General features: G+C 62.9%; 2 protein-coding genes across 2 annotated transcripts in view; one reads left to right on the top strand and one right to left on the bottom strand.

Annotated features, from left to right (window-relative positions):
- The window catches only part of LOC106853112 (dedicator of cytokinesis protein 2-like), a 45,197-nt gene extending 28,928 nt beyond the window's left edge, over positions 1-16,269 (bottom strand). Inside the window, exons 1-25 of the mRNA XM_014876159.2 lie at positions 15,456-16,269; positions 13,872-13,955; positions 13,728-13,768; positions 13,419-13,474; positions 13,218-13,311; positions 12,989-13,137; positions 12,498-12,633; positions 12,250-12,404; positions 11,768-11,849; positions 10,767-10,902; positions 10,383-10,458; positions 10,151-10,230; positions 9,853-9,978; positions 9,647-9,771; positions 8,982-9,080; positions 8,499-8,571; positions 8,296-8,399; positions 6,152-6,341; positions 5,199-5,296; positions 4,978-5,067; positions 4,599-4,699; positions 4,182-4,316; positions 1,089-1,200; positions 502-572; positions 7-113 (exon numbers count right to left, since the gene is read on the bottom strand). Coding sequence (XP_014731645.2) covers positions 7-113; positions 502-572; positions 1,089-1,200; positions 4,182-4,316; positions 4,599-4,699; positions 4,978-5,067; positions 5,199-5,296; positions 6,152-6,341; positions 8,296-8,399; positions 8,499-8,571; positions 8,982-9,080; positions 9,647-9,771; positions 9,853-9,978; positions 10,151-10,230; positions 10,383-10,458; positions 10,767-10,902; positions 11,768-11,849; positions 12,250-12,404; positions 12,498-12,633; positions 12,989-13,137; positions 13,218-13,311; positions 13,419-13,474; positions 13,728-13,768; positions 13,872-13,955; positions 15,456-15,801 — 2,866 coding nt within the window. The 5' untranslated portion in view covers positions 15,802-16,269. The remainder of the gene's footprint in view (positions 1-6; positions 114-501; positions 573-1,088; positions 1,201-4,181; positions 4,317-4,598; positions 4,700-4,977; positions 5,068-5,198; positions 5,297-6,151; positions 6,342-8,295; positions 8,400-8,498; positions 8,572-8,981; positions 9,081-9,646; positions 9,772-9,852; positions 9,979-10,150; positions 10,231-10,382; positions 10,459-10,766; positions 10,903-11,767; positions 11,850-12,249; positions 12,405-12,497; positions 12,634-12,988; positions 13,138-13,217; positions 13,312-13,418; positions 13,475-13,727; positions 13,769-13,871; positions 13,956-15,455) is intronic.
- Positions 16,270-17,539: 1,270 nt separating this feature from the next.
- DQX1 (DEAQ-box RNA dependent ATPase 1) lies at positions 17,540-23,632 on the top strand. Its single transcript, XM_014876158.2, has 12 exons — positions 17,540-17,565; positions 18,159-18,456; positions 19,560-19,753; positions 19,945-20,320; positions 20,526-20,762; positions 20,882-20,981; positions 21,094-21,249; positions 21,407-21,598; positions 21,689-21,814; positions 22,532-22,722; positions 22,804-22,994; positions 23,067-23,632. Exons 2-12 carry the CDS (start codon positions 18,175-18,177, stop codon positions 23,245-23,247), a joined length of 2,226 nt encoding a protein of 741 aa, XP_014731644.2. The 5' UTR covers positions 17,540-17,565; positions 18,159-18,174; the 3' UTR covers positions 23,248-23,632.
- The last annotated feature ends 4 nt before the right edge of the window (positions 23,633-23,636 follow it).

Raw genomic sequence — 23,636 nt, 5'->3', positions numbered from 1 at the left:
TCTCACCGTGGGACTGGAAGGCTTTGCTGCTGGCAATGTGAGTCAGGGACTGCAGCTTCTGCTTCAGCAGGCGCTGGGGCACCAGGTTCCCCACAAAGTCCCGCAGTACAGCCCTGCCATCAGGAGAGGAGTTAAACCAGGAGCTCCAGGTTCTGGTCAGGATGGGGCTGCTGGGTGGGGGGAGCTCCTCGATGGGGCAGGATGGTCCCACAGGGCAGCTGTGCCCACCACAGGCACCCAGCAGACAAACCCTGCCTGAATGCCCAAAATGAACCCAGCTAGGGCTGAGTTCCCAGGCTCAGCCCTCGCCCAAGCACAGGCAACTGCTAAGACTGAGCAGAACTCTCCTGTTTTCGCACTGGGAAGGGGATCAGGAGGTGATTCCAGACCCCTCTGCCTGCCCTCACCCCCAGCTCTGTGCTGGACGAGGGGACAGAGGTGGCTGTGGCAGGTGCTGAGCATGACACGGGGCTGGGGATGGTGGGGGCACAGGGACCCTACCCCAGAGCAGAGGAGTCAAAGATCCCAAACACGTCCTCGAGGATGGAGGGCAGATATTTCAGGGCTGCTCCCTGCAGAGACACCAGAGAGCTGCCTTTCAACAGGGCTCCCTCCAGCACCCTCTGGAGCCTCCCTCCATCTGGGAGGCCGGGGATGCAGAGTGTAGCCCCATGCCAGACCCATCCAGCCTGCACCAGCTCTGCTTCCCTCAGCCCCCTGTGCCAGTCTGGATGCAGGGAATGAGGACAGACCAGATGCAGGATGGGGACAATCCCCAGGAACCCTCCTCAGATTTTTCCTCTGCAGATTTCAGCACATGGGTGGCCAGGACAGCGTCTGCCCAGTGCCACTGAGCTGCTGACCCCACTCCACACCACAGCCCCAGTGCAGTGAGGGGTTTGGGGTCTCAGGGTGCACGAGGGGGGACCCTGGGGACAGCACACAGGGTGGCAGATCCTTCTGACACCGTGGGAGGTCTGCACACAGGATGGACAGTGTCACCCCAGCATGGGGACAGCCAGTGCCTGGCCTGGACACCCTCCCTCCCACCACACACCAGAGCTGAGCCCTCCCAGCACCACCCCTACCTGGGAGAGCAGTGTGGGACCCTCCAAGGGGGACTCCATCAGCTGGTTGAGGGCGAGGAAGAACCGCTGCAGGGAGTGCTGGAACTCGGCCACCTCCTTCCCCTCGTAGAGCCTGCAATGACCAGAGTCACTGTGCTGTCACCACGCTGCCACCGTGCCACGCACCTTCCCTGGCACAGCCAGCCTCTGCTCAGGGGTCACCTGCCATCCCAGTTAATTATACTCATCCATGTGTTGGATCCCAAAAAAATGGGTTTTTTGAGCTTTCTGTGCTTTCTGTCACTGACCCCCTGAAGAACTCTGCTTTTGGCCTGAGGCCTTGGAGAAGCTTCCAAATTTGAATGATGGAGTTAAAGTCATGGGTGTGTAGTTAAATAGAAGTGTGTGATTTCACATGGTGAAGGGTTTTAAATTTGAAGTTTTTATGATATAATAATAGGTATGAGACAAGATGGAGGATTTTGGGTGGTGTCTCTTTTGTTGTTCATCTTCCTTCTTCATGGTTTCAGGTTGTAGTTTCTGGTTGGACAGTCAGTGCTGCACTGGGGGGTCACAGGAGTTTGGTTATTGGGTCAAAAGTATCAATAATACAGGTGTTAATTCTCTATTGGATTGTTTAGCTTTAAGAGATCTTGTAGCTATCTGGATCTCTCTCCATTTTGCTCACTTTCAGCTGGTGGCTACAAGTGTTGCTGAACTCTCTGTACTTTTGATAAGATTTCATAAACAACCAAGCCTGAACACGAGAAAATTCGTTTCCTTCATGTGTTTGGATCTATGGATCTAGTGGTGAGCCCTGGCACTACCACAGCCCTGGCACCCACCATGTCCACAGACCCACTCACAAAAACTCTTTGTTTCAAAAAAGCCTCTTTTCTATGATTCTGCAGCCCAAAACTCTCTCAAAGCAGTTCAGCACTGTCCCACTTGAGCAGGAGCTCCTCAGCCCCCCAGCCCCCCTCACCAGCTGGACCAGAGCAAACTGAATGAGGGAATTTTAGCCATGGAATGTTCAAAGCTGCAGGAAAACTGCAAAGCTGAGTTGTGATGACAGGAATCAAGTCACTGCAGTGGGCACTGTTTGAGGTAATTCCCCCATCACTGACACCAAGTAGTGGCAGGAAAAATTATCCAGCCACCAGCTAAGGAAGGAAATCCTGGAATTATGGATTTATGGAATCCTGGAATTATGGTTTGGGATGGGAGGGTCCTTGAAGGGTCCCCCATCCATGGGTTACTCCAAGTCCTGTCCAACTTGGCCTCAATATCCTGGGGATCAATGAGCACTGGCAGGGAAAGTTTTGCTACCCTCGGTGATGGCTAAAAAGCAGAAGCAGCCAGAGGAACCAGCAAGGAGGAAGCAGCGAGGGAGAGACGTCACCACAGTGCCACGGGGGCCCCTGAGGGGACACAGGGAAGTGTCCCAAGGTGGAGGAGAGGGCCCTCAATCATCCTTGCAGCTACCTGGGCTCCTCACAGGAGCTGCAGGCTCTGCTCCAGCGGCAGCACAGGCAATCCCAGACCCGGCAATCTGCAGCAACTGACTCTAATTACAACCCAATTCCTGTCGATTACAGCCTGTACAAATTGCAGCACGTTCAGAGCACTTAGAGGATCTGAGGAGGCCGTGTTATTGCACGTGGAGATTGCTGAGATAAAGGGAAGCTCTATAAAATCGCTAAATGTCCTCGGGGATGTCTCTGTTCCAGGCAAACTCATTCACGGGGCTGTTTGCAAACGCGCTGTGTAATTAATTTCTCCTGCCAGGAGCACTCTAAGCTGGGAATCTGCTCTGTGTCCTCATACAGGAGGGAGAGACAGGTGCTGGGTGTGATGTTCTGGAGCACCCTGGAGCCATGGGTGGGACACAAGTGGGGAGGACAGACAGGGCTCAAATCACACAGTTAATAATACAGAGTGGGGCAAAGTGAGGTGTGTGACAGTCCCTGGGGGCACAGGGACCCCAGCACAGCTCTTCACTGCCAGTGGGAGCACCCACAGGGACCCCAACACATCCTGGGCTTGAGGTGGAAGAGGCAAAACCCTAATTCCCCCCAAAACAGCCATCTCCTGAACCACAGTGCCTGGGAATGGGGCGATCCCACTGCTTTCAGTGCCAGCCAGTGCCCACCCCGTGCAGTGGACCCTTGCCATGTGTGAGTGGGGGTCCCTCACTGCCCACCTCGCTGCCCATTGTTCGCTCAGGACATTTCAGCTTTCAGTGGAACAAAAGAGGAACGTCACCGGCTTTTTCTGGTAACGCCGATGGTGGTGCTCTGATTTCCTCCTCTCCCACGCCAGCCCAGAGGAGGGGTGTTTGTCCCATCACCCAGACCGGGATGTGAACCCCATGATGTGAAACCAGGTCTGTGGGCACTCTGGAGGTGCCTGGGAGTACCTTGACCTTTGAGCTGTGGAGGTGCTCAGCCCATTCCTCTGCTCATCACAGCATCACAGCAGGGTTTGGTTTGGAAGGCACCTCAAAGACCTTCCAGCTCCACCCTCCTGCCGTGGGCAAGGACACCCCCCACTGACCCCAGCTGGGCTCCAGGAAACCTTCCCAGCACAGGGCCAGCCATGCAGGGACACAGACTGCCCAGGACATTTTGCCATCTCCATCGTGGGAGGATTTTGAGAGCTCATTGGAAATCCCCTGTCAGGGGTGACTGGGGCAGAGGTCACTGTGGTGCAGGGTCACTGTGGGGTAGGGTCATTGCTGGGCATTGCTGGCCAGAGAGCTCTCCCACCCTGAGGTGGACAGCACTGCCCAGTGGACCAGCATTGCCCAGCAGCATCCAGAGGATGGCATGAAGCTGAAAACTGCCAGAATCCTCAAGGAGAGGATCCACAGCGATGGAGGAGCCTGCCTGGGGATCAGCCAACACAACAGCATGGCCAGCAGCGGTGGGTGCCAACCTGGGTGCCACGGCAGCCAGCACCAGGTGGGCTGAGCTGACATTGCCACACCCCTGGGACTGATGATGGCACTGACACCGCTCCCATAGCACAGGGACCCTCACAGGACCTCCCTCCCACAGACCCCACAGCCAGCAGGGTGCACTGGGAGCACTGGGAGCCACTGCCAGCACTTACTGGGCGAAGAGGCGCCGGGAGCGGACGATGAATTTGAAGATGTACTCCAGGGCCTTGAAGGTGCCTGGGAGGGACTCACAGGGCTCCCCCCGCCCTGCCTGCTCCACGTACTGCGTCAGCACCGACAGCAACTTCCTGCAGAGTGGGATATCTGTGAGCATTCCAGCCCTGGCCCTCCCTGTTCCCACTGTCTCAGCCCCATCCTGGCTGTCCCAGCCCTGTCCCCCACCTGCCTGCTCCACGTACTGTGTCAGCACCGACAGCAACTTCCTGCAGAGTGGGATATCTGTGAGCATTCCAGCCCTGGCCCTCCCTGTTCCCACTGTTTCAGCCCCATCCTGGCTGTCCCAGCCCTGTCCCCCACCATTCCAGCTGTCCCAGCCCATCCCTCCCCGTGCCATATCCCACAGAACGAACTTGTAGGCGAGCGTGGCGCTGAAGTGCTGGCGGATGTAGGCCTCCAGGACGGTGTTGAAATGCTGGAATTTTCTGTCAGCCACCAGCCTGACAATGAAAACCTGAGGGCGGCAGGCAGGGGCATGGCTTGGCATGGGCAGGGGGATGTCTGGGCAGAGCTACAGCCACCCCAAACCCACCCTGCCCTGGTGCCATCACTGGGATCACTCTTGTCTTGATGTAGGAGAAACACCTTTGAATCCTGCTGGGATTGGCAGTGTCTCTCAGAACGCAGCCCTGCCCTGTGCTGGGTTACTCAGACCAGCAAATCCCATTGCCCCAGTCCAACCAGCCCACCCTGCACTGGAGGGGGGCTCAGACCCACACAGGTTCTGCTCACCAGGGCGTCAAACACAAGGGTGTCATAGACATCTGTCTCTGAGTGCTCCATCATGATGGAGAACAGGGCATCCAGTGTGTCCTGCAGGAACTGGGGGGACAGGAGGGCTGTGAGGGCTCAAGTGCTGACCCCGGCATTGCTCAAGACCCAACTTCGGGGCATGGGGGGTCCGTGGGTGCAGGAACTAGGGAGGGAGGTGGGGAAGTAAATCCTGGCTGTACCTTGATGACCTCCCCTCCATCCACGTTCATCAGCTTCTGGAGGTTCCCACAGAGCAGGCTGGGCTTGGAGCGCCACTTCAGCAGCCCCAGCAGGTTCACTGGGCAGGAGGAATGGGGCAGTCAGCACTGACCACTCACTGTCACACCTCAGTGTTACCAACCCCCAGCCCCCCCATCCCATCCTCACCACCCAGGAGCAGCCAGGACCCTGTCAGGAGCAGCCAGAACCCCCTCACACTGCTCAGTGCTGAAATCCCCTGATGCCAGGGCCATAAAGCACAAACTTTAAATAGGTCGTGGCTGTGGGAGACAAAATTGTGCTGCAGGAAGGGAATTAATGGAGCAGCCTCATCCCTGACCCCTCCACACTGAACCACAGTGCCCTGCAGCCACGTGTCACCGTGTGTCACATCCCCACACCACGAGGCCATGTCCCCTGAGCCCCCTGCACTTTAGCCAGAGCAGGATGAGCCATTCCCATCTTCCAGCCTTGCAGCAGGTGGGAGGAGAGCCCAGCATTCCCCCCTGGCCAAGGGGGATGTGTCAGGGACAAGGGGGCATGAATCTTCTCAGCTGTCCTGACCTGTGTAGAGCAGCCCAGAGCTGGAAACTCCCCTGAGCTAACCCAGGAATGGGGGTTAAACCACAGAGCTCCAATTCCCACCTCCATTTCAAAGGAAGGTCATGGAGACTTCAGCAGCCACACTCAAGTGGGAATTCCACTCACTGCTGCTCCTCTCCAGAGGATGGCAGCTCCCCAAAATACCCAGATCGAGCTGATCTCCTCAGGAACAGCCTTGGCCATTCTGACTGCGGCCAAACGCTCGGTGAGTACTCAGTGTTCCCACTGTTTTCACCTCAAACATCGGGAAAAGTGTGTTCCAGCGGGTGGGAACACCACTGGAGAAGGGGACACAGCCTCACCTCCCCTGCCATGGGGAACCAGGACTCACCATTCTGGGTCAGCTTGGTGGAGCAGACGAGCGTGGAGATTTGGAAGCTGTCCCGGGTGGACACGGCTAAACCCGTCGTGGTCCCGCTCACACGGAAGGAGGAGCCAGAGAGGAGCTTTGGCTCCGACAGGTTCCGCTCCGAGGGCAGGGACAGGTACGCGCTGGCGTCCTCCAGCTTCTTGCTGTCACCCTGCAGGGCACAACAGGTCACAGCTGGAGCACCAGGGGACAGGGTTAGCCCCCGGTGTGCCCAGGGGCTCCGTTCTGAGCCCACGGTACCCTCTGGCTCCCCCACATCGATCCCATAGAGCTGCATCCTGAGGGACTCTGCTCAGCTGGGACAATGGGCTGGGGGTGACACCAAACCCCGTGTGACACAGTGGGGACAGGACAACAGGCAGGAGGAGCAGAGTGACAAAGAGGAGTCTGAGGCTGGAAATTGAACACACCTGGGCACTGCTGCAGGGATGGACATGCAGTGGGACACTGGGACACTGACTTGGAGCAGGACACCAGTCCCACAACATCACTGTCACCCTAAATCTCGCACCGGTACGGACATTCCAGGGCCTCCACAGCCGCATACCAGCCTATTTCTGTGTCCCCTACTCTAAGATGAAAATGTTCCATCAGGAGGACTCACTGGGGTGACTCTGAATGACCTTCCCTGCTCCTTGGCCAGCCTGGGATGCGAGGGATGACCAGAACCAGTCAGCCAGGCTGCAGCTCACAGACATCCATCCTTCCCTGCCTGCAGCCTCACAGGGTGAAACCCCTCCAGCTGAAGGTCAGATGGGGGTGACAGAGCTGTTTTCTGTTGGATTTTCCCCTCCAGGACACCTGCTATAAGCATCCAACACACAGGAGCCCTGTGCTCCTTCCCAGGACCAAGCCAGCACACGGAAAACTGGGTGGAGCTCAGACCCTGGAGATCAAGAGGTCTGAGCAGCTAAAAGCCCTTCACTCACATTCCTCTAGTAAGCAGAAATAAAACGATTAAATAGCTTCTGAGTCCCAGAATCCAGCCCCTGGTGTGTGCCGGGAAGAGCCGGAGTCAGAAAGGGAGAGGATGGAGCAGCTCAGGACGCGGCGGCTCAGGAGGGAAGGGACAGCTCTCTGAGGGGAACAGGGACCCAGAAGAGAGGTGTGGGGGATTTGTTCTCCTAGCAGGGAGGTGTGGGAGGTTTGATCTCACTGCCACAGCCAGCACTGGCACATCCCAAAGGTGCCCAATGCTCTTCCTGTGGAGGGGACAGTCCCCAGAGAGCCAGGGACCAGAGCCAGCGCCGAGGGCCATGGCAGCAGTTAAAGAATTTGGGTCTTTTGCTCAAAAATAAAGCAGGGAGGAGGGATAAAAGAATGATTTCAGATGTACAGGAGCCTCGGGAAAGAACAGCGTGGTCTGTCCCTGTCCTGGGTTGCCACAGCAGGCAGGACCAGTCAGCTCATCCAAAAAAAACAATCCCAAAAAAAAAGGCAAGACTCAGGGAGGAACGTGGCTCTGCCTGGAGAAACTGTGGTCACGTTGCCAAAATCAGAGAACGCTCCCATGCAGCAGCCCAGGGGCAGGGGAGCAGGTGACCCCCAGGGACACTGGAGCTCCATGGCCAGGCAGGGATCCTGGAAGGTGTCAACACACAGGGAAGAGCCCTGAGCTCACCCTGGCAGCAGGGACCAGTTCGTGCCTCCTCTCCTCTGGTGACAGCAGCCCCAGTCTGGGGAGGGGACACCAGGTAAGGGGCCAGCACTTTCAGGGACCCTTCACATTGGAGCTGACTGCGTTTTTCCCAAAGGAACAGCGATTTTCCCTCCCTTCCACTCTCTCAGAGCAAACCCGAGCAGTGCCAGGGCTGGTGAAATCAGGTGAAGCGCAGCCACACCACGGGGACGTTCCCTCCCCGTCACAAACGCTTAAATCACCTTTTCCCAAACAAAACTTGTCGTTCCAAAGGAGCAGCGCAGGGATTGGAGACACTGTGTGCAGGGAGCCCCCGCCACCAAGGACAACGAGGACTGCAAACGCTCGGGGACTTTGGGTACGTGCCACCAGCACAGTGGCTCAGGCAAAGACTGAGACCCTGGCCCCAGAAGTGCTGTTGTCCCATAGCCCCCCCATTTCTAGGGGCTCTGTGACCCCCCCATACCTTGTACAGCACCAGGTCATGCTCCCCATCCCGCAGCGTGGTGCCATCAGGGCGCATCAGCCTCACAAAGGCCATGGAGAAAATCCGCTCACTGCGGTCCTTGGCTGGGGGGGACACACAGGGTGAGGTGAGGGGACCAGGGACACACCTCCAGGCAGGGAGAGGCAATGCTGGGTGGAAAGCCTGGGGCAGGGGACACTCACAGTCGCTGGAGGAGCGGTGGCGGAAGGTGAACCTCAGGTGCGTCCTGTGGACATCCTCGATGGGAACGGCAATCTGGGTGGAAATGTGTGCCAAGGTGAGGGCAGGGGGCATGGGGTGAGCCCCCACCTGGGTAATGTCCCTCTGTGCCAGGGCAAGGGCCGTGCCACACTGTCCACTGCTGCAAACCTTCCCAGTCAACCAGTGAGGCTGAACTGGGAGTACTGGGATGGGGACAGGGCTGCAGTGCCCATTCCCAGGACCCAGTGTTGGTCATGCTGGGTGTCCATCCAGAGGTCATGCTGTGACCCTGGCAACACCTCCATCATCCCTGAGATGGAACCATGGACTTCCCCCCAAAACACCTGCCCTGAAGGGGACCCCTGCAGCAGCAGGGTCCTGTGGTACAGGAGGAGTGAGGCCACAGCCTGAAGGTGCTGCAGCCCTGTTCCATCCCAGCCCCTGTGGCCCAGGGCTCCCCAGACCTTCAGAGTCTCCATCCAGCGCTGGTGTCGCTGCTGGTAGTAGACAACAGAGCGGTAGTGGCTGGTGGGGCTGTCCCCTGCTCCTGCATGGATCACGTTCTGCCAGGAGGAGATACCTCAGGATCAGCCCAAATGACCTCGCAGGGAGGGAGAATTCCCATCCCTGCCAGCCCCCCAGCCTCCCTGCCCACACCTTCCTAAAACCCATCCCCTCCACCTCCACCAGGCCTGGTGCCACCTCTGAAGTGACACATGGCCCTCCTAGGGCACATCAGGGCTTGGCCCTGTGGGTGGAGATGGAGGATGCATCCCTGGACCAGCTCAGCTGAGCCCTCAGCAATTCCAGCCCATTCCTCAGGAGCCAGCTAAGAACTGGTGTCAGAACACCTGGAGAGAGGCAAGAGCCAGCCTCGGGAGGTGACACTCGGGTCTGACCCCCCCTGCCCTCCTGCCCACCCCCAGCTCCTTCCCCCCTGCCTTGTCTGGGGGCACAGGGAATGGCCCCTGTCCCCAAGGGAGGACAATTTTCTCTATCCCTTCACAGCACTTTCCCAGATCTCTACTCCGAGCTGCTCCAGTGGCCCAAGAGGCTCCTCCAGCCAGTTTTGCTACTGGAGGTGTTGGCTCTACCCGAGGTGAGGTGATACAGGGGACACCTGCCATACCTGTACCACATTTCCTGCCTCATCACAGACACACACGGTCACCTCCACGTTCTTCTGCGTCTTCTTGTTGCCCTTGTCGAACTCACCCTGCACCAGTGTCAGGTAGATGTCGTTCCTGACATCACCTGTGGGGACATCCTTGTCAGCCACGTCCTGGCACCATGCTGGCATCCCCAGGGACCCCCAGGCTTGCCCCCCACACTTGCCTGGCATAATGACCTCTGGGTAGCCCAGCTTGCGAGCCACTGCCGTGCTGCGGTCCACCAGGTGTGGGTGATCCTTCCTCACCTGGCTCAGGTCTCCCCACAGCATCTTCAGGGACACCCAGAGCCCTGCAGGGACCACAGTGATTTTTCAAGGGGTGACAGCAAGAGCTGGGGGAGCCAGGGCCATCAGGGGCCACAGCAAGTCCTCGACACTGCAGGGACTGCCTCATGAGACAAAGAGATGGCACAAGGAAGAGTCTCATGGCACAGCGTGGGGACGGGGACACAGGGTCCCTACCTTGTCCCTTGTGGTTGATGTCCTTCCCCTCCACCACCTTCCTGATCATATTGTGAAGGAAATCACCATCAGCAGCCACTCTGGAAAAGCCACATTTAGAGGAAAAACCTTTTCTCTTTGATCCTTGCAGCTCTTGTCCCCTGGCAGCTGGTGTCCCCATGCCAACCAGGCCCTGGAGTGCTGCTCCCTGCCTGATGTCCCCTCCAGCACTCCCCCCACCCATGGGGCTCACAGGTGGACGGGGATGAAGTGCTGCTTGTCCTCGTCGCTGTCACACGTCCCCTTGGTGATGTCGGTGATGTCCATCACTGCAGTGACACAGAAGTGGCACCGTGGCAGGGGTGGCACCTCCAGCCAGTGATCCAAGCCCAGAACAGGATCGTGGGGGGGAGGTGAAGGCAGGGAATGCCCCCAAGGTGTTGTGTCCTTTGGGCAGGGACAGCCCTGCCCGAGGGGGACAGTGTGGGGGCAGCCATGCAGGGGGGTGGGGTGTGCAGGCAGTTAAAGGGGACAATGGGAACAGCCCAGGGACATCATACAGCCTGGTGTGGTGGCTGCGGGGGTGCCAGGGTGGTGGCACGGGAGTCCCTGGTGGTCTCCATGGAGCCACCCCCACCTGAGATGCCGAAGGGCCGGCGCAGGCCCGTGCTGAGCTTGCGGCTGTGGCTGTCCCGCAGGTCCATGCGCCCCACCCGGATGATCTGGCACACCAGGAACAGCCGCTCCCGCTTCAGGTCCGTGCTGCCCAAGTCCTGGGGGACAAAGGCCGTGTGACCCTGGCAGCACCACAGGGGACGTGCCAGCGCCAGGTGATCATGGGGTGTCCTGGGCTGCGCAGGGGGAACCGGTGGGCACAGAGCTTCCATGGGTCCCTGCTGCCCTGGAGGCTTCTGCGCGCCCCAGGAGTCCCAAACCCCAGGGACGGGGACAATGCCAGGACCGATGGTCCCAACAGGTCACCCTAGCCCAGGCAGTTTGGCAAGCAGAGGGCAACCTGGAATGGTGTAAGGATGTCAGGGTGGCCCTGTACCCCAGCTCCGGAGACAATGGGGAGGGGATCGGGTCCCTCAGGTGCTGCCCCTGCGCCAAAATCTTCCAGCGGCGCTAAGGAGAAGGGATAAGGACACGCCACAAGGCGTGGGGACACGCGGGGACATCAGCAGCGAGCAGAGCAGAGGGCGGAGATGGACGAGAGCCCATGGGCAGCGGAGCCGAAGTGCTGATGCTGCTCATTAACATTGATTTTCCCGGCTCATTTGCATATCGATGGCTCCGCGGCGTCCCAGGGGTCAGCGCTGCGCTGCAGCCAAAGCGCTGAGTCAGCGGATGCTGAGGGGCGTGGGACGAGCGGGAACGGGGCACCCCGAAACCTCCAGCACCGGGAGGGGACCTCGGGACCCCCAGTACCGGGAGGGGACCCTGGGACCCCCAGAACTGAGAGGGGACCCCGAGGGGCAGCGCCACGTTCCGGCGCCACGACAGGGGTCTGCGGAGGGGCTGGGGGACTGTTGGGGGTTCGGCTTCTCGCGGGGGGACACGGGGCACCCCAAATGCTGCAGATCTGCAGGAGAAGGCGGCGGGAGGCAGCAGCGCGGCTCCGCCGGTGTCTGCGCTCACCGTGAACACGACCTTGAGGTTGTTGAGCAGCTCGATGTCCTGGGGGACCCCGGTGCTGGCCCAGCGGATCACGTAGTTCTCGCTGCGGGGCGGGTGATGGTTGAGGTGGGCACCGGGATGGCAGAGCCCCTGGCAGCTCCCACCGCACACACCCCTCAGCCCACCAGTGTCCCCAGTCGCGACACAGGCACTGGCCCAGCCTGGCTGTCCCCAGTCACCGCCCTGGCCACCTCACCAGTGCCTGGACATGACGAGCCATGGGCTGTCTCATGGGATATGGCTGCATGGCTGGCACGCCACGACGAACCCTCCCGCTCTGGAGAAGCCCTTTGGGAAGGGACGTGCCCCTTCCTCTTGTGACACCCGCTGGGTCCTTCTGGGCAGGGCAGGACGGGCAGCCTGAGGGGAATGTCACGGGGAGCAGCAGGACAAGCACCCAGCACAGCACGGCCAGGGGTCTGTCCTGCACCCCGGGACCCCACCTGATGATGCGCTGCTCGCCGGGGTCGTACAGGGCCATGAAGAGCTGCGCCTCCTCCCCGATGTGGCAGACGAAATTGCGGACGCAAAGGTAGAGGTTGTGGGAGGGCGAAGCAGCAGCGTGGGTGCCGTGGCCTGGTGCTGTCTGCTGCGGGCTCTGGGGTGAGGGGCATAAGGTGGCTCAGCCCTTGTCACATCCCCTAGCACAGGGAACATCAGGCTCTGGGGGCAGGGCCAGCAGCGCCCTCACCGTCTCCTCCTGGATGCGCTGGGTGAGGGTTTGTGCCGCCCTCCTGTGCGCCTGGAAGAGGCTGATGACGCTGGTCCTGTCGGGGTCCAGGATGTTCTCGTCCTCATCCCGCACCACCAGGTCCAGCGCGAGGATCCTGCAGGGGACAGGATGGGGTAAGGCAGGACTGGGGGCTCACGGGTCCGTGTGTCCCACCAGGACTCACTCGTCCTTGCACAGGGTCTGAGGGGGCAGGACAGATCCAACTGGGAAAGGGGACTGGAGTTGGCAGCACCAGGAACTGTCCTGTCCCAGCCACGGCTTGTCAGCCCTTAGCCAGGTGGCTTGAGCAGCTGGTGGCACACTTATTGTCCCCAGCCATCACGGGACAGCCAGCTGGCATGATGGGGACACAGGGACCGCCAGCCAGGACACCAGGGAGCACACCTGGGCACCGCTCAGCCTGTGCCAGAGGCAGATTTGAGGTCCCTGCGCCCAGTCCCCGCCCTCACTTGTTGCCGTAGTCCATCTTGCCGGTCACCTCCTTCCTGAGCCGCAGGAGCTGGTCCTTGGGCAGTGTCCCCGACAGCAGCTGCGAGCGCAGCTCCATCAGCTCCTGCATCATCCGCTTCACCTGCCCGTACCGCTCCGTCTGCCCGGCCTGCGGCAGCACCACAGGGTCACCAGGGCTCCCCCGTCCTGCTCCCACATCCCCCCGACACCCAGACCTTCGTCCCTCACCACATAGAGCTGTTTCCAGATAGTGGCCCACTCCCGCAGCGTGGTGGTGATCTCCTGGACCATGGGGGTGCTCTCCTCCACGCTCTCCTCCACCCTGGGGGAGGCACAGGGACCCCTGGAGTGCCCCAGCACCGCAGGGACCCCGCACGGGGCAAAAGGTGGAGCCCACCGCCCCTGCCCGTGCTTGTGCCCCATACCTACCCCCGCTGCTCCACCACAGTGCCCTTCAGCCGGATCAGCGAGGCTGGGAAGATGCCCTGAAGAAGCCAGAGCCATCGGCACCATAGGGCTGGGAGATGTCCCTCAGTGGGGCACAGCTGGGGGCTCCCAATGCCACAAGGTGCCCAGCCTGTTGTGCCCTCTGCTCCCTGCAAACCCCAACATCCCCCCAGGGACAGGGCAAGCTGCTCTCCATGCCCCCTCTGCCCACACAGGCAACCAGCAGGGACAGGCAAAGCCACCAGCAGTGCCCCTGCTGCCTCCAAAACCCCAGCGCACCCCCTCACCTACCCGGGCAGTCCTGTTCCGGAGCGAGTACCCGCAGTACCAGCCTGTGAGGGGAGGGGACATCGTCAGCCAGGCTGGGGGTCCTGGCCCCTGCTGCAGGGAGGGTGCAGGAACCCACGTTGGGGTGCACCTGGGGGTCCCCCTTACCCTCGGAGGCCTGCAGGATGTGCACCATCTCCCCGATCTGCAGCGGGAGGTGATGCTCCTTGGTGCGCGGGAAGTTCCACACGGCTGCGGGAAGAGGGGTTGGGAGTTGGGATCCCTGCCTGGAGCCCTTCACCAGCCCCCAGGCGCTGTGCACCACCTGCACCCCACAGCCAGCCCCCCATGGGCTGGGTGCCCCCCACAGCATCCCAGCCCCCCGAGAGATGGAGCAGAGCTCCAGCCCCACAAACAGAGTGAGACCCCCGAGCACCCCGACCCCACACCCCAGCACAGCCTGCACAGGGCCGGGAACAGCAGAAGCCCCCAGCCCCCTTTTGGCACTCAGGGGTCTCTTGTGGGACCCCCCCCCCCCCCCCCGCCTGCCACCCACACCATGGTGAGTCCTGCTCCTGGCACAAGCGGTGCAGGGAGGCAAGTGCCAGTCCCTGGTGGCCCAGGGACAGGTCTGTCTGGGGACAGCGGAGCTGGTGGCAGGGGAGGGGGGCAGTGGGGACAGGAGCTCTCTGATGGCCGGCCACTTCCTGCCCGGCTGCGCTGTGGTTGTCCCTGTCGCTATTTCTGGCCGCAGGGACAGCTCTGGGGCAGGCAGCACTGGTTTGGCCCCCAGGGGTACAGTCCCTGAACCCAGGGATCCCTCCTAGGACCATACCTGTGCCCACCCTGAGTCCCAGCCAGGGTCAGCTCATACTGCAGCACCCCCAGACCCACCTGGCCCATTGAGCCCCCTCAGGCTGACCCTCATATCTTGGTGCATCAAGAGCCCCAAGGTCCCACGGGACCCCTCCCATCATCCTGAGCTCCCCACGAAGATCCTGAGCCAGCTGGCACCAGCAGCAGCTCAGCCCTCGCTCAGGTGCTGCCCAGGACCCTGCAGCAGCTCAGCCTTCACTCCAGCACTGCAGAAAGTGCAAGGGAAGGGTGCAGGAAACGGCCCCACAAGAAACGGGAAGAAACACAGGGCTGCCAGAGCCAGCAGAAGCTGAGGTGCTGCAGGGAGTGGGGGTGCCCAGGGCTGGTGCAGAGCACGGGGAGACCAAGCTGGGGGTGCTGCAAGGAATGGGGGTGCCCAGGGCTTTGCCATCACCAACAGTGAGGCAGTGGCAAAGCCCCAGCTGGAACCTGAGAAAAATTATTGAGGTGTTTCAAGGCTCCCCCAGAGCCTCAGCAGCCAGGCTGAGCCCAGACCCACAGCCTGGAGGGACTGGAACCACCCCAGTGCTTCCCACCCCCACCAGCACCAGCTCTGGAGCCTCCTGGTGCGTGGGTCCTGCTGGCACCTGTCCTGCTTGGCCCCCTTCCCTGAGCCTTCTGTCACCAGCCCTGCAGCCCCCGCTAGCCCTGTTTGTTCCTGCACCCAGCAAGCACCAGCACCGCAGGGATCTGGTCCCCTCCTCACATCATCTCACAATGGCACCAGTTCGGCTGCCATCACCCAGCTGCCACCACCAGATCCAGGGGAGTACCATGGATGTCACCTCACCCTGAGCACCCCGTTCTGCCAGCCCGTGTGCCCCTCTAACCCAGTGAAAACCCCCGCAGGGTCCAGCACCCACAGCCCCAACTCACCCACGCCATACTTCTCCTTGGTGGGCAGCCAGGGTGCCATGGCCACCGGGCCACCGGGGCCGTGCTGTGGCGACCGGGGCGCTGCAGGGACACTGGTGGTTCCTCCTGTCACACTCCCTGTGTCACGTGTACCCCCAGCTTGTGAAACCTCCGCTTCCTCAGTACGCTGTGACGCGGGGGTCCCACCCCACCATCCTGCCCCTGCCATATGTTGGGAGCAGCGCGGTGGGGATGGAGCCCCCGGGACCCCCACACCACCCACCCAAGGGTGTGGGTCAGGGGTCACTGTCAAGATGGTTCTGGTCACTGGGTGGGCCATGTGGTGACCCCTTTGGGTGAGCATCATGGCCAGAGCTTCCAGCTAGCAGGACATGGAGCTGGAGCTGAGAGCATGGAATTCTCTGGCCACACGAGAATCCACTTGGAGCCGTGAGCCTGTGCTAGCTATGAGGCTCCCAACTGGCACTGCTGTGACAAGGTTTCTGCTATCGTGGCTGGGTCTGGCTTGTCCACATTTCCATCCATGCCCCTCAGAGCACCAGACCCAGCTGTGCCAGCGCTGGCTCCTTGCCCTGTCCAGCCCTGTCCAGCTCCTGCAGCACCAGGAGAGCGCATGGAGCAACAGCTCAGCACCACCCACTTCCTTCCTCCTGCTGGCTGCACTTGGCTGTCCAACCCTGACGGTTCCACAGAGATGAGGGCGCAGCCAGACCCTCACCCCCTCATGGCCACGCTGCCCTGAGACCCTCTTGAGCCCCCCAAATCCTGCTGCTGCTCCCACAGATTGACACATCTCTCTCCAGCAGCCCCTTGGAGACAGACTCGGCTCCTTCCCTGCATCCCCACCCCCTCGCATGTCCCCAAACTCCCCTGCAACCTGATCCTGCTCTGGGTCATCCCCAGCCCCAGAACAGATCCCCCTGACCAAAAAAACGGCCTTGAGAAGAGCAGGAGGGCCCCGCGGGAGAGGGAGACCGGGTGGATGTGGGATCAGCCAAACGCGATCCTGCCGGTGCGAGGACGGGACATGCAGGATCTAGAGCTGCCACCGGAGCCGCCACCCCGCACGGCAAAGCCCGGGATGTGCCGCCAGAACCCCGCCACTGCACAGACCTGCCCGCCCCGGGGCTGGCAGCACCGGGGGTGAACAGAAAGAAATGAGGCACGGGCACCAGCGTGCGGGGACTGCCGGTGCTGTCGGAGAGCAGGAACCGCAGGCATGGCACTTCTCGCAGCCTCCGAGGTTCCCGGTTCCCGCAGTCCCGGGGCCAGCAGGCACCGCTCGGTGCCCACCTGGCGCTGCCCGGTGAGCGGCCCCTGCCCGGTACGCGGCTCTGCCCCGCGGCCCCGGCGGGAGCTCTGGCTGGGTCGGACCGCCCGGGCCGTTCGCCGGTCAGGGAGCTCCACCTGCCGGTACCGCCGGGAGCCGCCGCGGCCGAGGGAGCTGCTTCGGGTGCGAGGCGCCGGTACGGATGTCCGAAATCGGGATTGCCTGGCCTCGATACACCCAGTGTTGGTACGAGATGCCCCGCTCCGGTAGCAGGATGCCCAGCACCGTATGACCAGCACCATTACGGGATGCTCCGGTACGGAAACACCGACACCGGTACGGGACGCCCGGCTCCGGTACATCCGACAGCAGTACAGAATGTCCCAAATGAGGATGGCCGGCACTGCTACAGGATGCGCCGGTACAACATGCCCGACTCCGGTACGGGATGTGCCGGTACAACATGCCCCGCTCCAGTACGCCCGGTCGCGCACCGGGATGCCCAGATCCAGTACGGGATGCACCAGCACCGAGATGTCCGGTACTGGGAAGTCCGATCCCAATAGGGCTGCGGGTGAGCTCGGGCTGCAGCCGGGCCCGGCTCGGAGACACACACCGGAGCTGGCAGCGGAGGGCACCGGGCCGGGCGGGGCCGCGGCCGGAGGCGGGAGCGCTGCCGGGGGTACCGCAGGTCCCGGCGGGGCCCGTCCGCTCCCGTCCCGCCGCCACATCCGGGCCCCGCCCGGGACGGGCGCTGATTGGCTGCCGCGGGTGGGGCACGTGACGGCGCGTGGGGCACGTGACCGTGACCCCAGGCAGGGCCCGCGGTGGCGCGCGCAGGTGAGCGGCGGGACCGGAACCGGAACCGGGGCCGGAACCGGGGCTGCGGTCCGGGGGGATGCGGGTCACCCGCCCCTGACCCGCCCCCGCCCCGCCCCCCCGCTCTACTCCGCTGAAGTCCGGCCCGGTGCCGGTGCTCAGGTGCCCGGCCCGGCCCGTCCCGTACAGGTGCTCCGCCGACCTGGTCGGCCCGTGCCGTTCGGGACCGACCCTCCCAAGGTGTCCGCCCTGTCCCGCAGCCCCTGTACCCTGCCTTGGTCCGGTCTCCACGCACAGCCCTGTCCGGTCTCCGCATTCTGCGGGGCTCTCCCGGTGCCCCATCCCTTTTCCCCGGTTCCCTGCCCGCCTGCCGGTTCCCTGTCCGTTCTCCCGGTCCCTCACACTCCGGTTCTGTTCCTGGTCTCTGCGGACCGTGTCATCCCTCCGCACTTGTCTGTGCCCCTGTGCCCGCATCCCCTGCCCGTCCCTGGTATCCGCGGGTCCCCCCTCCCCGCGGGACGGGACGTGGCACTGGGCTGCACCGGGCTCCTTCCCGGGACGTAGGTGAGGGTGGGTCAGCGCCGGTCCCGCTCCACCCCCACCCGCCCTCGCAGCTCCGGTGTCCCCGCCATGGACGGCTCCGGGGCCCCGGGTCCCCTGCCCGGGCCGAGTGGCCCCAGCTCCGCGCTGGAGGAGGAGGAGGAGGATGAAGACCCGTCCCTGGGCTGCGACGGAGACCTGGAGGTGAACCCCTACGATGGGCTGCCCTTCTCCTCCCGTTACTACGAGCTGCTGCGGCAGCGCCGGGAGCTGCCGGTCTGGACCACCAAGTACAGCTTCATGGAACACCTGGAAGGCAACAGCGGCATCGTGCTGGTGTCCGGACCCCCCGGTACCGGCAAGAGCACACAGGTGAGGGCAAGGGCAGCTGGGGGTGCCCGGCCCCGCCGGGGGCTGCGTGTGGATCCTCCCAGACCCCACGGCAGCGCCTGAGCCGTGGGACACACTGAGAGGGCGCCGGGCCCCCGGGAATGCTGCGCTGAGCCCGGCAGGGTGGGCGGGCACCGGGATGTGCTGCGGCCAGCACAGGGCACCGGGCAAATCCGCAGCACGAGCCAGGAATCGCTTCCAAGGGCTCGGCTGGCAGCGGGAGGGGGGAACCCGGAGCTGGGCCTGGTGCAGGGGCAGTGGCAGGGCTGGGGTGCCAAATCCCTCCCGGCTGCCCCGGGGAGATTGTCCCAGCTGCTGGTGACACGGGGACAACACCTGGCAGACTTTGACCGGGGAAAGGATTGCAGGGAGCGGCGCCGCTGCTGTGTTTGCTGCGGGGCCGGAATGGGCTGGGTCGCCGCAGGCTATCGGGGTGTTTGCCTTGGGCTCGAGGTGTTCAACCAAATCTCAACCACACTCCCTGGGTGTGACCTGCTGAGTGGCTGGGCTGGGCTGGCACTGCTGGATTTGGGGAACAAAGCTCCTGTGCGGGCCCCAGGGATGGTGTTTTTTGGTGCAACACCCTGCTTGCAGTCCCTGCAGGGCCCTGGGGACACTGAGGCACAGGCATTGCTCGTGGGGGTCTCAGAGGTGACAGGAGGAAGCAGGACTCAGGTCCCTGGTGCCAAAGGGACATCTACGTGGCCTTGGCACTGTCCCACACCGTCAGGCCAGGCACTTGGCCATCAGCTGTTCCCTGGTGGGAACAGCTTCCTTCCCTGTCTCTCCTTGGGGTTTCCCAAGCCATTGTCCCATGTCCCTAATGTGAGAACAGGGTCATGGTGTCCCACACACCAGGGCAGGAAGCTGCAGGTGTGGGGCTATGGCGCTCCTGGTACAGACTGTGGGTGGGGCTCACAGATGACAGGAGTGGGGAGGGAATATCCTGCCTGAGCTACGGGTGCTTCTGGACAGCCTCTGGCCCTGCAGCCAGATCCATGGGGAAGGTCCCTGTGTCCTTTGGAGGGGCGCAGCAGGGAGGGGACAGTCCTGGAGCCACGCTGCCCCATGCCCTGTCCCCACAGATCCCTCAGTGGTGCGCCGAGTATGCCCTGTCCATGCGCTTTGCCCACGGGCTGGTGGCCTGCACCCAACCCCACAGCCTGGCCGCCCTCAGCCTCTCCCTGCGCGTGGCAGACGAGATGGACCTGAACCTGGGCCACGAGGTGGGCTACTGCGTGCCACACGAGGACTGCTGCACCGCCGACACCATCCTCAGGTACGGGAGGGACGGCGGGGCCCGCGCTGGGAGCACAGAGCCCTAATCCTGCTGAGCTCCACGTAATCCCTTAATCCAGCCTGGCCTCGCTGGAAAGCAGCATGTGCTGCTGTGGGGAGGGGGCTGCTGTGGGGAGGGGAAAGGCGTTCCCCCAGCCAGAGGTTCACCCTGATGGGGTGGGGCTCCGGCAGGTTCTGCTCTGACGAGATGCTGCTGCGGGAGATGACGTCGGACCCGCTGCTACGGCAGTACGGGGTGGTGGTTCTGGACGAGGTGCAGGAGCGCACGGTGCCCACAGATGCGCTGCTGGGGCTGCTCAAGGATGTGCTGCACCAGCGCCCAGCCCTGCGGCTCGTGGTGGTCACCTCGCCCACCCTGGAGCCGCGGCTGCGTGCCTTCTGCGGGGACCCCCCCGTGGTGCGGGTCCCGGGGCACAGCTCCCTGCCACAGCTGCTCTACCGGGAGCCACCAGCCCATGGGAGCGTGGCTGCTGCCTGCCAGGCTGTGCTGGACATCCACCGGCGCCAGGAGCCCGGCCACGTCCTCGTCTTCCTGGCCAGTGAGCAGGTGGGCTGATGGGGGAACAGGGCAGGGAAGGTTTGGGGTGTCCCTCTCAATGGGGAGCCCAAAGTATGGCTGGGGTAAAACTGGGGGAGCTGGGATTCCTTTACAGTGGGAGGTGGGTGCAGGGAATGGTGCAGCACCCTGACCTGGCAATGGGGACACTGCAGGTGTTGGCAAGTGTCACCTGTGCCCTGTTGTCCTTGCCCAGGAGATCTCCGAGTGCTGCACTGCCATCCAGACGGAGGCCATGGCGCTGAGCCCGACGCTGGGCCCGCTGCTGGTGCTGCCACTGCACCCTGGCATGGGCCGGGCCGCACAGAGACTCTACGAGACACCCGAGGAGAGCCGGGAGCGGCGTGTCATTGTCACCCACTGGCTCGGGGACTCGTCCTTCTCGCTGGACACCGTGCGCTTCGTCATCGACTCGGGGCTGGAGCTGCGCAGCGTGAGTGGGACAGGGGATCGGTCTGGGTCTGCCCCGGGGAGGTGGCAGTGGTGGCCCTGCACTGGCAGGTGAGGGATGGCAGGGGTCCCCTGCAGTGTCCCACTCGCAGCCTCCTGCAGGTGTACAACCCTCGCATCCGCGCCGAGTCCCAGGTGCTGCGGCCCATCAGCCGGAGCCAGGCTGAGTCACGCATGCAGCGAGCGGCTGGCAGCCCCCCAGGTGAGACCCTTGCTCCAATGTCCCCCCTCAGGACTGCCTGGGCCAGCACCTGTCCCCACCTGCTTGTGCCACTGCCTTGTCGCTGTCCCACCTCATGGCGTCTCTCCTGCAGGCACCTGCCTGCGCCTGTACTCGGAGGCCTTTGAGCAGCGCCTGCCCCCCAGCCCTGCGCCCCACGTCAGTGAGACCAGCCTGAGCCGCCTCGTGCTGCTGCTGAAGCGCCTGGACATCGCCGACATGGGCCAGTGTGACTTCCTTGACCGCCCAGGTAGAGCCCACGGGGGCCAGGCATGGCGTGTGGGGCTGGAGCAGATGAGGCAGCCATGGCTGTGGCCATCACTGCACCTTGGTTGTCTCTGGAGAGGGACTGGGGGCCTGGCAGGTGCAGGACAGAACGGGCAAAGCTGCCTGATGTCCCACCTTAGCCCCTGAGTCCCTGATGCAAGCACTGGAGGACCTGGACTACCTGGCAGCCCTGGATGACGACGGGAATCTGTCAGAGGTGGGGATCATCATGTCAGAATTCCCACTGGACCCGCAGCTGGCCAAGGCCCTCATCGCCTCCTGCGAGTTTGACTGCGTGGAGGAGATGGTCAGCCTGGCTGCCATGCTCACAGGTACCCTGTGGGGGGCATGGGGTGGCCCTCAGGAGCCAGCACTGCTGGGGAGGTGCTGGGCACACAGAGTGACCCCTTGCCCACCCCCAGCATCCCCCTGCTTCGTGCCTCTGTCCACACACCTGGAGGAGGCCGTGGCCCTGCGCCGGCGGGCGCTGCTGCACCCCAACGGGGACCACTTCACCCTCATCAACATCTTCAATGCCTTCCAGCAGCGTGAGTGTGGGCAGGGGGTGGGGGTGGGGGGCTTGAACCCCTCTGGGCATCCCACAAACTTTGTAACTCCCCTTTGCAACTCCTGCTCCTCCTGGTGTCCCACATCCCCTCATATCCCCTGCCCTGGAGCTACATTCCTGACCCCATCCCAGTGCTCAGCCTGCCTGGGGGAGGATCTGGGGGCTCTCAGTTCTAGCCTGGGGGCTGTGCCCTCTGCTCAGTCCCTCTCACCACTGTGTGAAGGGGTCACGGACAGGGGGAGCAGCAGTGCTTCTGTGCTCTCCAGGCCCCCAGCCCAGCGGGCTCTCTGCTCACCTGTCCCCATCCCCATGGCACCACTGTGCCATCCCCGTTGCTGACCCCACTATCCCATCCCTGTCCCCACATCACTACCCCCACAGTGCCATCCCTGTCCCCACATCACTGCCCCCAGTATCCCATCCCTGTCCCTACATCACTACCCCCACTATCCCATCTGTCCCCACATCATTGACCCCATTATGCCATCCCTGTCCCCACATCGTGGTCCCTGCTGTGCCATCCCTGTCCCCACATCACTGCCCCCAGTATCCCATCCCTGTCCCCACATCGCTCACCCCACTGTGCCATCCCTGTCCCCACATCACGCACCCTGATGTGCCATCTCTGTCCCCACATCACTACCCCCACAGTGCCATCCGTGTCCCCACATCACTGACCCCGCTGTCCCTCCTGCAGACGCGGGGGACGAGGGCTGGTGCCGGAAGCACGGGGTGTGCTCCGAGGCGCTGCGCCTGGCGGGCACCGTGCGCGCCGAGCTGCTCGAGGTCATGCGCCGCATCGAGCTCCCGGTCTCACCACCCGCCTTTGGCTCCGACGCCAACGCCCTCAACATCCAGCGGGCCCTCATCTCCGGGTATTTCCTCAAGGTGGGCCCAGGGGGCTGTGAGGAGTTATAGGGGAGCTGTGGAGTGGTGCCAGCCACCCCACTCCCTCCTGGTCCCTCCCAGGTCGCCCGAGACATCGATGGCTCTGGTAACTACGTGATGCTGACGCATAAGCACGTGGCCCACCTGGCCCCCGCCTGCGGGTACCTGCTGCGGCCACCCCCGCGCCGCCTGCCCCCCTGGGTGCTCTACCACGAGTTCACCATCTCTCAGGACAACTGCCTGCGCGTGGTCTCGGAGATCCAGCCCCAAATGTGAGGGGACGGGAAGGGACACGTCCTTACAGGGGATCTCTGTAGTTGGCTGACCCCACCTTGTCCTCACAGGCTGGTGGAGTTGGCCCCGCAGTATTACCTGAGCAACCTGCCGCCCAGCGAGGGTCGGGACCTGCTGATGGAGCTGCGGGAGAAGGTGGTGGCAGCAGAGGAGGCGCCAGCAGAGCCGGCAGAGCTGGCAGAGGCGGCTGGACACGAGCATGAGCAGGGCGACGTCTGCGTCCTGCAGTGAGCCGGAGCACCGGAGCCCCACGGTGGGGCTGCCTGGGCTTGGCCATGACCCTGGGGACAGGGGAGCCCCGGGGAGGCCCCAGGGGGGCTGTGTGGCTGCAGGGGCTGTCCCAGCTCCCAGGGAGGCGTGGGCACTGCCTCAGCACTGCGCCGCAGTCGGTCGAGGGCCAGCGGCCGTGGGACCACCCCGGCACCTCAGAGCGTGGATTGGGGAGCGCTGGCCCCCGCCGGGGGAGTCGTGTGGGCTCTCCCCACTGGGCTCCTTCCTTCACCCCATCTTTCCCGGGGGTCTGCGGGGCTGGAGGCATCGCCTGTCCCGCTCCCCCCCGCGCTCGGCGCCGAGGGGACATGCACAGGTCCCTCCTGTATAAAGTTTTATGACCTTTGCTC

The sequence above is a fragment of the Sturnus vulgaris genome, chromosome 4, assembly GCF_052056855.1.
Source record: "Sturnus vulgaris isolate bStuVul1 chromosome 4, bStuVul1.hap1, whole genome shotgun sequence".
NCBI classification, from domain to species: Eukaryota; Metazoa; Chordata; class Aves; order Passeriformes; family Sturnidae; genus Sturnus; species Sturnus vulgaris.
This window is presented reverse-complemented; position numbering and strand designations above follow the sequence as displayed.